Source organism: Caloenas nicobarica, chromosome Z, assembly GCF_036013445.1.
Source record: "Caloenas nicobarica isolate bCalNic1 chromosome Z, bCalNic1.hap1, whole genome shotgun sequence".
Lineage (NCBI taxonomy): Eukaryota > Metazoa > Chordata > Aves > Columbiformes > Columbidae > Caloenas > Caloenas nicobarica.
Window position 1 is genome coordinate 36994204 of NC_088284.1, and position 14018 is coordinate 37008221.

Here is a 14018-nt window from a genome sequence, read left to right on the forward strand (position 1 = left end):
CATATATAAGAAACTGTATTAAAACAATGTCCACTTGTTTGGAGCAGTACAGTTCATTATTAAGAATTTTTTTGTTTTTTCTAGTACAATGCCTTATAGAGGAATGGACCTGGGAGTAAGCTGACTTTTGGGCATCGTATTCATTGCCATCAAGTGTAGTTTAATAATGTAGAAAATATATCAATATTGTAAGCAACCATATAAAAGAGATTTTCCCTATGATTTTTTAGATTTATGTGACTACATGAGCTCTGGAGCTGTATTTCTTTATAAATACGAGACCTGCCACAGCACATTTGTATTTCAGTGTCTTTAATTTCTAGAAATATTGATAGAGCAGTATTAATAATAATGTAATCACCAAGTGTCTGAAATACAGAATTCAAAAAATATTGTATGTAGTCAGGATATTTTAGTAGAGGTTTTTGCTTTCAAACATTAATGTTTATTATTAAGTTCCTACATGAAGAGATTCTAACATGAGGATTTTTTTCCCTTTAATTTTCTTTCCTTTTTGTTTTTTTCTGTCTTTTGACAAAATAAAATCAAAGTAATTTACTTTTCAGTATTTACTTTGGGGTTAGGGCTTTGATTTTGTTCTTCATGGGCTGGAGCTGAGGCAGGGTTTGTGTACATTAACAGCAAGTTAACCGTTTAAGTTTCTGCTAACAGTGGGAAACATGGCAATAAAATGAAATATAGCAAGGGATTAAATAAGAATGTTCACTCTAAGTATTCTCGCATTTTTTCTGTGTTTTCCTTCTATACGTAGATCTGGCCTTTTTGGGTTTTCTTTCCATATTCCTGTGAAAATAAATCCTTTTGTGTATATGTGTGTCTGTATACATACACACACATATATATACACAAATATGTATAAATTTTTTAATTCTTCTAGATACAGGTATATAAGGATAAAAAATCATGACCTGATAACCATGTGCATGACCTTGCTTACCGCCCTAATGGAAGAAGCATCAGTGACTTACTAAAAACAAGAATACGTCATGATACACTAATGCATGTGGATATGCTGCTCTATTGCTACAGGCAATAAAACACCAAGAGCTGAAATGATGAACGCTCTCCAATATGTCTTGCAGAGCTCCTGATTGGGTTGTAGTGGTTTTCTGTGAGAAATGGGGTTCTCATTATTGGAAACCCTTATTTTCTGGGGAAAATGTTACTGTAGGAGAAAAACTCAGCATAAAAAGTCTTTCTGAAGGTTGTTTAAATAGACAAAATGTGTGTTATAGAAGATACTATGGAAACAAATCCAAGCAGACAAAAGAGAGGTTTTTACAATTAAGCATCCTGAACAGTATATGCTGCATATGAGTATTATAAAGGAATTTTTGGTACTATTACAAAAGATGGGTGGCTGCTAGTTGAGAACTGGCGAATATAACTTTAAGAGTCAAGTTTTGTATGTGTTGCCCATTCACGTTTTTCCTACAGTACTGTGACGTTATTCTAAACTCTTGGTCAGCAATAGGTGCATGTTTATGTGCATTAGGCTACGGAATTAGACTTGGGGTAACAATTTTTACAGTTTCTTACTCTCCGATCATCTCATCCCTTCATCCAACTGCTTTCAGTCTTCTCTTGTACAGAGAGTTTTCAGAGGAGCCTACAATAATCTGATGTCTCATGGCTGTTAAATTTCAGACACAGTTCGATGCCACACTCCCTTAATCCTCTATGAGAACCACAGCTGTGAGGCTACTGGGGAATTCTGACTATGGTGAAACGCTTGCAGCTGTAATACAGAAATAACACCCTCCAGAAAGAATGCCCACCACTATTTTTAGCGAGGTATAGGAACTGCTAGTTCACTGCTGTCTTATAGTGCACCACTTGTGTGCTGTGCAGGTCGTAGTTATTGTAAACTCTTAACTAGTAAGCTAGAAAAATTAACTGGCACATCTAAGAGGCAGCGCAAGGGTGAATTCTACCACGTGTCTGCTTTAAGAACGGCCACTGTCGCCAGATATAAGCGTAAGGAAAACAAAAATAATTCATGAAGTCAGTTAACAAGGTACTGAGACCAACTCATTTCCACGGAAATGGAGGATGCTGTGGCAGTGCACAAAGCACTAGAAGAGCTTTGCCTGAAGAGAGAAAAGGAAGTGATTCTCTGCCATGTTTTATAATTAAAATATTGTTGTTATATACATTGCTAGTATGGTTGCAGTATAGAACACAGCAATAGTTAGGTGTGCTGTTATGGTCCCTGAATATTCCGCAGTTGCATTTGAAGAACAAATAGCTATGAAAATGAAATATAGTCAGTAGGGATCATTTACGTAAACATCAGGATTTTTTAAAGCAGGCTGTGCCTAAGTATAGCCACAAAAATTCCTCTGAAAAACATCAAGTCATAATGTCAATGAATTACCAGGCAGAAAAATAATTGTATTTAAAAAGAAAAAACTTTGAGGGTAATAAAATCAGGATACTAGGCTCTGAATGGCAAAAAGAATAACAAAAAAGAAATGTCATAGTATGTGACCATATGGTGTGTCTTAAAATGCTGTCCTTCAGAAAAGAAACATTTTTGAAGAGAGAATAAACACTTCACTTAAGTAGAGGGGGGCTTATTTGTCAGATGGGAGGTAACTTGTGATTTCAGTTGATGAGGGAAAAATTGACGTGTGTTGATGAGGAAAAAGTGGCAGATTGCAAGGACATTCCTTGAACAATATCAGTCCTAGCTGTTCGGGAACAGGCACTTCCTGGGTTAGAGTTTGTTTTTTCACTGAGTCACTAGTGATTGCAATGTTTGTTTTGTTTTGTTTTGCTTTCTTTTAGATAACTGTAGTGACTTGAATTCAGAACTGCAAAGAGTGCTGACAGGTCTGGAAAGTGTTGTCTGCGGGAGGAAGAAGAGCAGCTGCAATTTATCGGTAGCAGAAGTGGATAGACACATTGAACAGCTCACTACCGCCAGTGAACACTGTGATTTAGCCATTAAGGTAATGGTAACATTAGGCTCCAAACGCAGCATGTACATTGCCCGGGACACCTGATCACATTCTGTAGTAATAGCACTTTACTTCCAAAGGTGACAAAGTAAATAACTGAAGTCAGCTCCAGCTCACAGTGTATGTTGGGTAGGCAGTAGTACACCTGCTTTACACCAAATTCTCCGAGGCACAGGAGGAGCTCCTAACAGACTTTTGATCTCAAATCAGAAATGTATCTGTCTTATGCTCATTTCAGAGATAAGAGAAGCGAGGACACTCAGCAGCTAAATTACTTTCTTAAGGTTATCCATCAAATGAGTTATCACTCGCCCAAGGTCACACAGCTAGTCAGTGACTGGTAACTGAAAACACAATATAGGATACTCACTGCAATTTGAAGGTAAAATGCCATAAACTACGTGTAAGTTGTGGCTTTGCTGTCTTAAAATATGAAGCTAGTATTTAACACAAAGCATGTGTGGTGTATTAACTCTAATGAGACGAGCCAGACTCAGGAACAAATAATTCAACTGATACTTGTGTGTCTTTGTTTTATTGCGCATATAACAGAACAAGAAGAGACCTGTATTGAAGGGATGGCAATTCAGAACCTAAAAGCAAGGGAACCGTATGGTACTATATACAGCAAACAAGCTGAACAAGTATTTTCTGTCAGATGGAAAAATGTCAGTAACTGTTGACAGTTCGTTATTGAAGTGGGGAGGTCTGTGACCATTCTAGACAACTGGCATACTACTGGGAAGTGTCCCTCTGTCCCTGTTCGTGCCAGAGGAATATAATGGCCTGTAAAGAAACCAGTGTTGGGTGGTAGTTTGGAAAATGTAGATATGTACGAGAGAGAGACAGACAGACTGACTTCTCGGTCTCTTGGGAATGGTCTTAAAGCAGTTTGAGTGTCTTGGACGACTAGTATCAATACTTTTAATGTTACCCAGCATTATCTGAAGTTTTAGGATTAAGTGTTCTCAGAAGTCAGTATTCACCATGAGAGCGATTGTGGATCCTGGAAAACAGCTAGAGATTGGTCTCTGTGAGGGCCACAGAGGTCTCTGATGTGAGAGGAGATCAGAACTTTTGCAGGAGGTAGGTCTAACGAAAAGTCAAAATAGCTGCCATAAGCTTAATTCTCAACTTTTTCTCTTCTGGATTATTTACTGTTGATTCCAATTAACTACGGTCAGACCTTTTATAATGGTAAGTAGCTGTCAGCAGCTTCTTCCTGTTACAAAATGCAGGCCTTTTATTTTCGTGTGATCTGTACAGGCATAGCCATGTTTGAGCCATGGAAGGGGAAGGCTTTTCCCCACTGCCTGTGCTGTAGAGCCTGGGATTCTTTGTGTTTGACAAGTCATAGCATGAAAAGGTTATTAACCTTTAAAGAAGACAGGAATCTCTCTTGACATACACCGATTATGTGCTAGGGAAGTGTGTCACTGATGTGTTTAATACAGCAAAACTTACATGTAGAGCCCCTTTCTGCAATTCCACCATGGCTGCAAGTTATTTCTCCTTTCCTGCTTCCTCAGGCAGAGAACTGAGATATTTTTAAAACAGGTGGAATCATGAATGGAAATTTGAAATATTCTGACTGTCTTTTACTTTGACTGTTGGCTCTTCACCTATGGACTAATGCATTTAAGTGTTTTGAATCCTTCTGTTTTTATGGTTAAATTTCACTGGGTTTCTTTTAATGCTGTTGCTGGTAATTTTTTTTTTCTTCTTTTATACCAGTCATGTGGCCCTTTCTAGCTCAATTGTATCTGTCCCACAAAGACTGAGAAGACCTTGAAATGAGATTTATCAGATTATCTGATAAACTGAACAGTTATAGAATTATATTTTGTTTAATAAAGTTTCCAGAGAGTAGGCTGGCTAATGCCTCAGTATTTTGAAGAGTAAATAGCTGTCAGTAGCAGATACCTACCAGTAAAAATCTACTGATTAAAAAAAAGATGTAAAATATGCAAACACGAACCATTTAGAACATGAGAACAGCTGCACTGGGTTGGACTGAAAGTCCATCTGTCTAGTGGCAGATGCCAATGGAAAGACGGCATCCAAAAGGACATGCTTCATGTGTCCTTCTTCTCCTTCAATCAAAGATGCTTCCAACAAGGTGAGTTCAGGAGCTTTGTGTTTAATAGCCATGCGTGGAATTTTCTTCCATATTTGTATCAGACATGTTTTTTAACCCATCTAAATTTTGGGCCTCCATAAATTCTGGTAGGAATAAATTCTACCATTGAGTTTCACATGCCTTGTGAAAAAGTGCTGCTGTTTGCTTCTTTTAAACCTGATGGTTGTTGATTTCATGTGGTATCATGTCTGTAACACAACACCTCGTGTAAGGAAACTAAGGCAGAGAATACTGAAGGCAGTGTCAGAGCTAGGACTGGAATTACCATACTATGACATCCTACCATGTGCTTGGAATGTTATGTTGTAATTCAATCCTATAATGCATGAAATTATACCTGAATTTATCTGCTGGGCAGCAGCATGCCAGATAAAACTGCTGTGTAGTACTGCTTGAAGAAAAATAAACAACCCTGTAGTTTACACAGAGATATCTGTGTACAATATTTGTAGTTTGTGTACCATGGAGCATGGTGGCATGTTGGTCATCAAACCAGAGAATTATGATAAGAGTTTAGTCAGCAAAAATATATTAATCAGGTCAAAACGAAGGAGCACAGAAACAAGAAGAAAGGTCCCACAGCTTTTTTAAAGACTATAGGACAATCCTTAGTACAGCTGTCAGACCCATGCTGATGCTGTCATTGCCTGAACTTTTGTACTTGTGTGGGCAGATGGTAGCCATGGAGTCTGGAGAAACAGCAGCAGCCTCTCTGTCTGAAGATACCTCCGTGGTGTTGAGCCACTGCTGCTGCTTCCTCATGACAATCTGTCCTCTTTCCCTGTTGCTCCAGGCTCATCACCCCCACTAGTGCTCTGAGGAGGAGAAGAGGCTTGGGAAAGGGAGGAGGAGTTGGAAAAATAGCAACGCTAGGAGCGTGGGGAATAAGGAGAAAGGAGGCAGCAGCAGAACTTGGTGTTAGAAAGGGTGAGCAGGTGAGCCTGTGAGCAGGGGAAGTGCGTGAAAAAAGAGAGGAGTTTTGGGGTAAGAAGAGAGAGGAGAAGGCAGCAACAAAAAGGCACTTTTAAAATAAAGCTGGCATCATCAAGAGGGAATGCTACTGCCGTTATAGAGCTTTTCTTCCCATTGTAACATTAACCACCCTATGCTTATGCAGAGCTTAAACTCATCTTTGTGTTGAAATAACTTACCTTGTCATAGTTCGAGACCTATAGGTCCAAGTGAAGGTAAGGGAGAGTTTTGCAGCTTCTTTCATCTTACAGAATTGTTGCAAGGCATTGCTCTTTGGAAAAGTAATTGAAGCTTACTACCAAATATGTAAGCAGAATTATAGTGTAGATACTCTGTCAATGGAGTTTTATGTTTATGACTCTAAACGCATTGCAGTTTTATGGAAGAGAGACATAAAATACAATTTTAAAGGGTAAACTGAACCTGACCGCAAAAGTTTTGTCCCCGCTTCTTCCATAGAAGTGTATAGTGTAATCTGGAACACTAGGGAATCTTGCAATCTTGCTATAGCTGAAATTTATTCTTTAAGATAAATGTATTGATAACAGTAAATAACCAACCTTTCCTTATAATGGACAAAAAAATTCACTGATGCCTTGGTGTCAGACAGTGCAGGAAACTCTGGGAAGTTTTCTTGCAGAAAAAAGGCAGAGTTGTATTTTCAGCTTGGTTTGTCATTTTCAGCTGTACAGTAGCTGATTCTTCTAGTCCCTCCCAAATTAAGGACGTAAATTATAGTTAGTAATTAGTCCTTCAGAATAAAACAACTGGGTATTTTTAACATTGGTACGAGTCATTTATCTTCCATATTAAACTTTAAAGTATAGGCTTTAGTTACAACGTGTTCTTGGATTATCTGATGAAATGAAACTTTCTATGTTGCTAGTTACTTCATATATTCATTTATTTTCCATATTTCTTTCTACAATTTCAATGCAGACTGCTTTCAGAGAGATCTAAAAGCTTACAAGCAACAATTTGAGGGTTTTTGCTTGTTGCAAAGGTCTTCCATAAGTGAAAAAATTCAACACAGGTACAGCATATGCTATGTAGTAGAATCAGAACTGCATGTAGTTACCTGACATGTTGAGTGTTAACACTGTGTTTCAACATGTTGAATGCCAGTCTGATGGCAAATTTAGGCATGGCAGTATTCCCTTGCTGGTGCTGTGTGCATGTAGTTTAGTTTTACCCAGTGGAAGCTGCTGAATGTCTTTCGTGCTGAATGGTGCATTATGTGACCCAGAGAAACCAGCTTTTTTTAGGCACTAGAAAGGCTGTAATGCCTTCTGTTATAATGTCAGCCTGGCCAAGGATGGTTTTCTTTTATCTGTCTGTCACCTTTAGGAAAGAACATGCTCAGGGAGATTGAAGAGTCCTCTTTTCTTTGTGCCATTCTTTTCCTTGTCCTTTCGTGGAGTTGGTCTAGAACAAGGCCCCATGCCAGGCACATTCACAGGTGGCTGCTTTCTGTCTGTTCCTCAGACAGGGAAGCAATAAGGACAGTCCTCACCAATGACAAGAAGTCATCAATGTGTTTTGAAGTGTTCTGAGACGAAACTGATGCGATTGCTGTCAGTCACGGGTGACATATGTTTTATTTGCTTATAAAACATCCATCTGCTTTGTTGATGGTCAGTATGACATATTTCAATACAATGGTCAAACTCAAAATAAGCAATAATTTTGTTTGATATTACTTATCAAAGAAAAGAAGCAAACTCATGGTGTTGTGGGGCTGCGTGTGTGCATATAAGTATTTATATTTAACTGTTACATATTCTGTCCCATGCATCGTTAAGTCTTGTTCAGTCACCTGTCCCTGCTTTCTTCTGGTTTTTGATGACTGTATTTTTGCAGACTGTAGAAGAGATTGAGGGTGTACTGGGACGTGACCTTTACCCAAACCTATCTGAAGAGAGATCTCGATGGGAGAAGGAGCTGGCTGGCTTGCGGGAAGAGAATGAGAGCCTCACAGCCATGCTGTGTAGCAAAGAGGAGGAGCTGAACAGGACCAAGGCCACCATGAACGCTATTCGCGAAGAAAGAGACAGGTTGCGTCGAAGGGTAAGGCTGCTGCGTAGATGATAGCCTCTTTTTCCCTCCTAGCCTGTGTAATTTTGTCAGCAGAACATGCTTCTCTTTCATCCTGCTTCCTGTCCTGGCTGTAGGGCTCTTAGGTTCTCAAAGCTGAACTATATAACGGAACTAGGACAAAACTGAAAATAATTGAAAAAGAGCATGTGATGAATGGCCAAGGTGGACAGCAAACTGATGTCAGAAATCGTGTGTTAACAGAAAGCCTGATATTAATCTCCAAGGAAGCATATGTAACTTATCTATAGAGAAAGCAGATGTTCATTCAGTGAATTTTCCTGTGAGGCATTTTTTCCTGTAAACAACAAATATTTCTTTGTTTTTGATGGAAATCCAATTTGTGATTAGGAGAAAGAAAAAGAGCAGGACTCCTGTCACTGGGTAATAATTCTCAGAACTAAACAATGAGTAGTCCCAGCCATGTCCTGCCTCCCCATCGACATTTTATGGTGCTGCAGGGTCAGATAAAGGCCCTGTTCTCTGTGGAGTCCAAAGTAAAAAAAAAACGTGGAAATTCGTTTGCAAAAAAGATTAAAGATGCTGTTAAATCTGCGAAGTTTTGGCTGCATGTAAAATAATTTTCTTTTTAAAACAGTGTGCTTGTTTGACTGAAAATGTGTAAATTTTCTTCATGCAGTTAGAAACATTTCTTTTTCATAGCTAGCACGCTGATTATTTGGACTTATTTTGAGAACAAGAGATGGCACCCCGGCACAGAGTTGATGTTTTTAATTGCTCTGGTCTGAGAGCCAAGGACACTCCGAGTGCTCTGCCCACAGGTGTGAGGCACCGAGGAAGGGTGGCATGGATGGGGCAGAGCTTGGCTGGCATCCAGACTGATCAATAAGAGTATTCCATCCCATTAGCATCATGCTTCATATCCAAGGAGTTGGGGCCTTCCAGTCTCTCTCTCTCTCTCTCTCCCTTGGGCACAGCCAAGTGGGTTTTGGCCTGGATGTTTAGTTCGGCCTTTTGCCGTTTTGCAGAGGCCTCTGAGCCTTTCTGCCTTTTTTCCTCTTTCTTCTCTCTTTGGGATCAGCTGTTGAGACCAGGTGTTGCTTCCTGGGACTGGCTGCTCAGTGTGGATGGAGTTTATGAGGAATTGCCTTGAGTATCTTTTATTTTTTTATATATATATTTACTAGTAGCGTATTGGTATTTTGTTATTTTATTAAACTGTGTTTATATCAATCCAAGTTTCTCCCTTCGCTTTTGATTCTCTCCTTTATTGGGGGGGGCGGGGAGGGGGCAAGTGAGTGGTTATTGTGGTTGTATTGCTAGCTTAGGTTAAACCACAACAGGCAGTTTCAGGCTTGTGTTCAATTTGAGTGACAATTTAGACCACTGTATCTTGGTAAAATTATTGGAAGTGTTGCTTTCTACCTTCTGGCAGCAGATCAGCCTTTTATGCAAATGCTGTGTTTCTAAAACAACATTGTTCTATAGTGACTGTATCATTTCAGCATGAAGCTGCATTGTGTGAGACTTCCAGTCTTCAGATATTGAGTCACAAATTACCTTTGCAAAACTTCCTAGCCTCTCTTAACACTAAAAAAAAGGTATGATGAGGGAAGAATAATCTGCTATCATGTAAAACAAGACCACTTCAACTTTTCTTTTGTAAAATTTAGTTTTATTGTATACCATAAGTGTAAGTCATTTTCAGTCCTGAAGTTTTTGTACTGGTTTTATAGTGACACTTCCTTTTAAACAGAGGCAGTACTACCCCTTGAGCTACAGAATTAGCATTTATGCATCTGATGAATTATTGCAGGACTGGGGAGCGGGGGCAAGTGGGCAGCAGATATTCTTGCTACAGATGATACAGATCAATATTGGGATATCAAACAAAAAAGTAGATGGCCTTCAGCACAGAGTTAATAGAAAAATATTTAAATTTCAGAAAGTATGGAATGCAAGTTAAGGTGCTTAAAAGATTGGTCACAAGAATTTATGCTGATATCCAGAGGCTCCTCAGTTAAAAACAAACCAGCAAACCAGACTAACAAAACCAAACAAAACAAACAAAAAAATGTACATACAAAAAAAGCAACCAACCAACCCACCAAACAAAACCAAAACCAATTAAACCAACCAACCCCCAAAAAATGGAAAAGGAGAAAGAATTGGTGTTTTTACTCACAGGGATTAGCATGGCTGAGCCATTGATGCATTGTGGTAAATTCAATCCTACAGTGTACCACTGTAGTTATTTCCAGTAGAGCCTGGAAAGACTGTATAAAGGGTGGTGAGATCTAATCTGAAGTGTTTTATGTAGTTCTTATATCTTATGCTTGAAAAGCTTCAGTTTCAATTGGCAAAAAAATATGTAAAAGATGGTCAAAACTGGGCAATTTACTTGGAGAAGTGACTTAGATTCTCCTGTTCAGCTTGACAAAGCAAAATCTGAATTTGACTTCTCTTCACAAATGCTGTCAAAAGCAAGAATAGGACTTAATGGCAGTACAAACTTAGGACAAAACTGGAGCAAGAACAGATTATATATATATAAAGCAGCCGTGGCTATACTAGGCCAGAAATTAGGCTATAAGGTATCTAACAGACAAGAGGATTGTGTTTCTGAAGAAACAGTAAGGAGTAAGGCTGCCGACTAACTACTTTGAAAATGAAGCTTTAAAATATTAAAGCTATGTTTGTATAATGTAATGTATGACTCTGCAGAGATACCTATTAAAACCAGGGTCGTCGTGTTAGAATTGTACCCAAAGGAAAGCAAAAAGGCATACTTTTAATTGGCCCAGTTAATACAGCTGCATTAATTCTAGGGCTAGGTTTAGTATCTCTGCTCAAAACCATGATGTTTTGTCTGGCTGCCAGCAGCAGCAGAGGGTTGGATTAGCAGATGAGGAAAATGCTGTTTAGTTCTCTGTGTGTGGATACTGCTTGACTTGGTCAGTCTACACTGGAATCCCTCGTGGATGAAACATTTGTGGAGCCACACAAGTGCTGACTATGTTCTTAATATTTCACTTTTTCCTTGGTGTAGGCAGGGCCTAGGACTGACAGGACAGCATGTTACTCATACTGACCTAGCAGTTGCTGGTCTGTCTGTTGGAACTGTTAGCAGAGATGCTGCATGTTTTACTGGTGTCTCTGTTACGGAAGCATCTCTGGTGGAAGCAGAATTGAAGTCATCAACTGTTTTCATGTCAGTGGCTGGAGCACTTGTCAGATGACAGCAGCAGTGGGATGCTACTGACCCAAATTGTGTTCAGAGCACTGACCCTGGAGAGGGTGAGTATTGAATTGCTCTGTAGAGACTGTGAGCTGTATTTTGTACACAGCAAGCCAGTTAAAATGTTTGTTCTCCTTTAATTAAGGAAATTTTTTCTTGGAAGATTAGACAGATGTCTCGCCCAGTAGACAGAGAGTTAATGTTGGATTGGCACAGAGCATAACAAAATCAAGCAGCTTCTGTATTCAGGCACAGCTGCCAATTTTTTTTCTTTTATTTGCTTTAATTTAGTTTGCACTTACAGAAGACTCTGTTGAAATACTGTTTTTAATATAATTCTGAACTTGCAGAACAACTGGTTTATTGCACCCACCAGAGAAGTTTGTTCATGGCATATGACCTTGTGTCATGGAGGCACCCCAAAAGTCAATTTTAGGTGGACAGCAAGTTCCAAAACAGACTTTATTCCAGCCAGAAAAGTGTAGCCAATAAACCAACTAGAAACAGGGTTTATACAATTATTTAGCACTCCGACGACATAAAATACAGGTTTGGATATCAGTTGAGGAGATTATTGGGGTACGACAACATAAGAATAATGAGGATCCACAACGTGCACACATACACTCACAAGAAACAAAACCAGAGGCCTCTCACTCCAGGGTACCCAGAAGAAATAATCACTTGCCTGGGTTAGGCAAGCACTCATTCAAGGATATATCCAGTAAATAACCACTCACCCAAACAAAGAGGTGAGGTACTCTCAATCCTGGGAAGTCTCCTTAGACAGTGTCCCAGTCTAAGGGGAGGGCTCCAGTTCACAGCCCCACTGCTCCAAGAAGGCCACTCAACGGGGGTTTTCTGTGGGGACCCCGTTTTATAGCCCGGTCAGGTCTGGCTCTGGGCATTACAACATAGTCCAGAAGCTTCACAGCTACTCTGGGCACCTCCTTTGTTCATGACCCTGTCAACTGACCGAGGGTACCACCCCTCCTGCCCCACCAGCTGGTGGAGGTGAAGTCACCTTGTCCCAGGGTAGCGGAGGATGTGACTGTCAGCACCTTGGTGCCACCCTGGGTATGTATGTGGGGACAGGCACAGTGGGGCACAAAAGGTGCTAAAGAGCCATCAGCTGCCCTATTGAAGGCTCCAGATCTCAGGGGGATGTGCAACTGCTGCACTGAAAAACATATTTGCATTTTTAATGTAACTTTGTGTCCATAGTTGCAACAAAATAAATGTTTTCTTTGACTTATTATTTTTTTTCTGTATGCCATCTGATCTCAGAGTCACTTCAGATTATTTCTCTGGAGAGTGGGAAAGGAGATCCAACAAAAATTTAGTTATTGTTCTTCTCAAATTCAATTGTGTGAAGTGAGTAAGTTTGAAGTTGACCAGACCAATAGGTGTGTTACTTTAGACCAATATCTGTAATCAAGCAGAGTACTTTCAAGACATTTTTCTTGGGCTTGTAGGAGATTTAATTTAATTACTGTGCTCAGTTGACAGATTGACCTGCTTTCTAGAACAGTAGCTAAGAAACAACATTCATATGGAGTTTGTTTCTCACAGGTCATTAGTAAATGAGGTAATCACTTATTTCTATAGGATGCCTGCAGTGTAGCAGCTGCTTTCATAATATAGAGGTTTGTCTTACCTCTGGATGATATTGCCATATTAAAAATAAAATCTATGTAAGTCTGGGCCAGTCAGTGCCCTAGAAACTGCTTACACATAGCTGACCATAATCCTGAATCCCAGTTATACAGATAAGATGCTGGGGGCCTTCCGTAGCAGTTAATAGGATTAATATTATTATTACATGAGAATAAGGCTGAATCAAGTCAGCATTATTTACAGCTGCTATATGTAATAACAGCCTTAAATAGTAGGAGAAAAAGTAATGTTTGTGTTCATACACAAAATCTCTTGTATCTACGAGGGTCATCAGATGAGCATCACTGATACAACATATAAACTCATCATGACTGCAAAGCAAAAGTTGCGGCTTTTTTAGTTACTCCCCATGAAAGGTGCACAGTCCCAAGCAACCCCAGAGGCAATGGATGTGGGCAGTGTTCAGGCTTCCCTGAGGCTGTTCTGAGGAACTAAGACTGAGTGAAAAGGTGTTTCCAGCTCTGGAAGTTTGCTAAGTCTATTCTTGGCATAAGCCATATGTCGACTTGTGCAGTTAATCAAATGTGTTTAGTTGTGAGGATCATTCTGTATCTGCGCCAAACTCAGCTGCATTCACCAAACTGACCAGAAAAAAAACAACAAACCAACAAAAACAAACACAGACTTAATATTTTAGCTATACTTGACTTAAGACCTTCAGGAAAATATAATCTGCAGAGGAGTAGAAAAGTGCCATTTTAATGCATGATCCTTCCAGCTGCACAGATCTCCCCCACTCCAAGAAACTTCATTTTAGCATGGGGGCTCTCCCAAAATACCTTATTCTTGCAAGGAGTTGAAACCTTCCCAAAGCACAGCAGCAGTCAGATCCTTGGCCTCGTACTCACTCTTGAGCCCCCACTGTTCTCAGATGACATAAAGCTGGCACCAGTTGCTTAACTGTTCTTGTTCTGGCTGTTGGGATGAGAAGAGATTGTTCCAGATTGCTAGA

General features: G+C 39.6%; 1 protein-coding gene across 4 annotated transcripts in view; it reads left to right on the top strand.

Moving 5' to 3' along the window:
* Positions 1 to 14018, top strand: part of MCC (MCC regulator of WNT signaling pathway) — a 217245-nt gene that overhangs the window by 158601 nt on the left and 44626 nt on the right. For all 4 annotated transcript variants that reach the window (XM_065657621.1, XM_065657622.1, XM_065657623.1 and 1 more), the window contains 2 exons: positions 2812 to 2975; positions 7957 to 8163. In XM_065657621.1, the coding sequence (XP_065513693.1) occupies positions 2812 to 2975; positions 7957 to 8163 (371 nt within the window). The remainder of the gene's footprint in view (positions 1 to 2811; positions 2976 to 7956; positions 8164 to 14018) is intronic.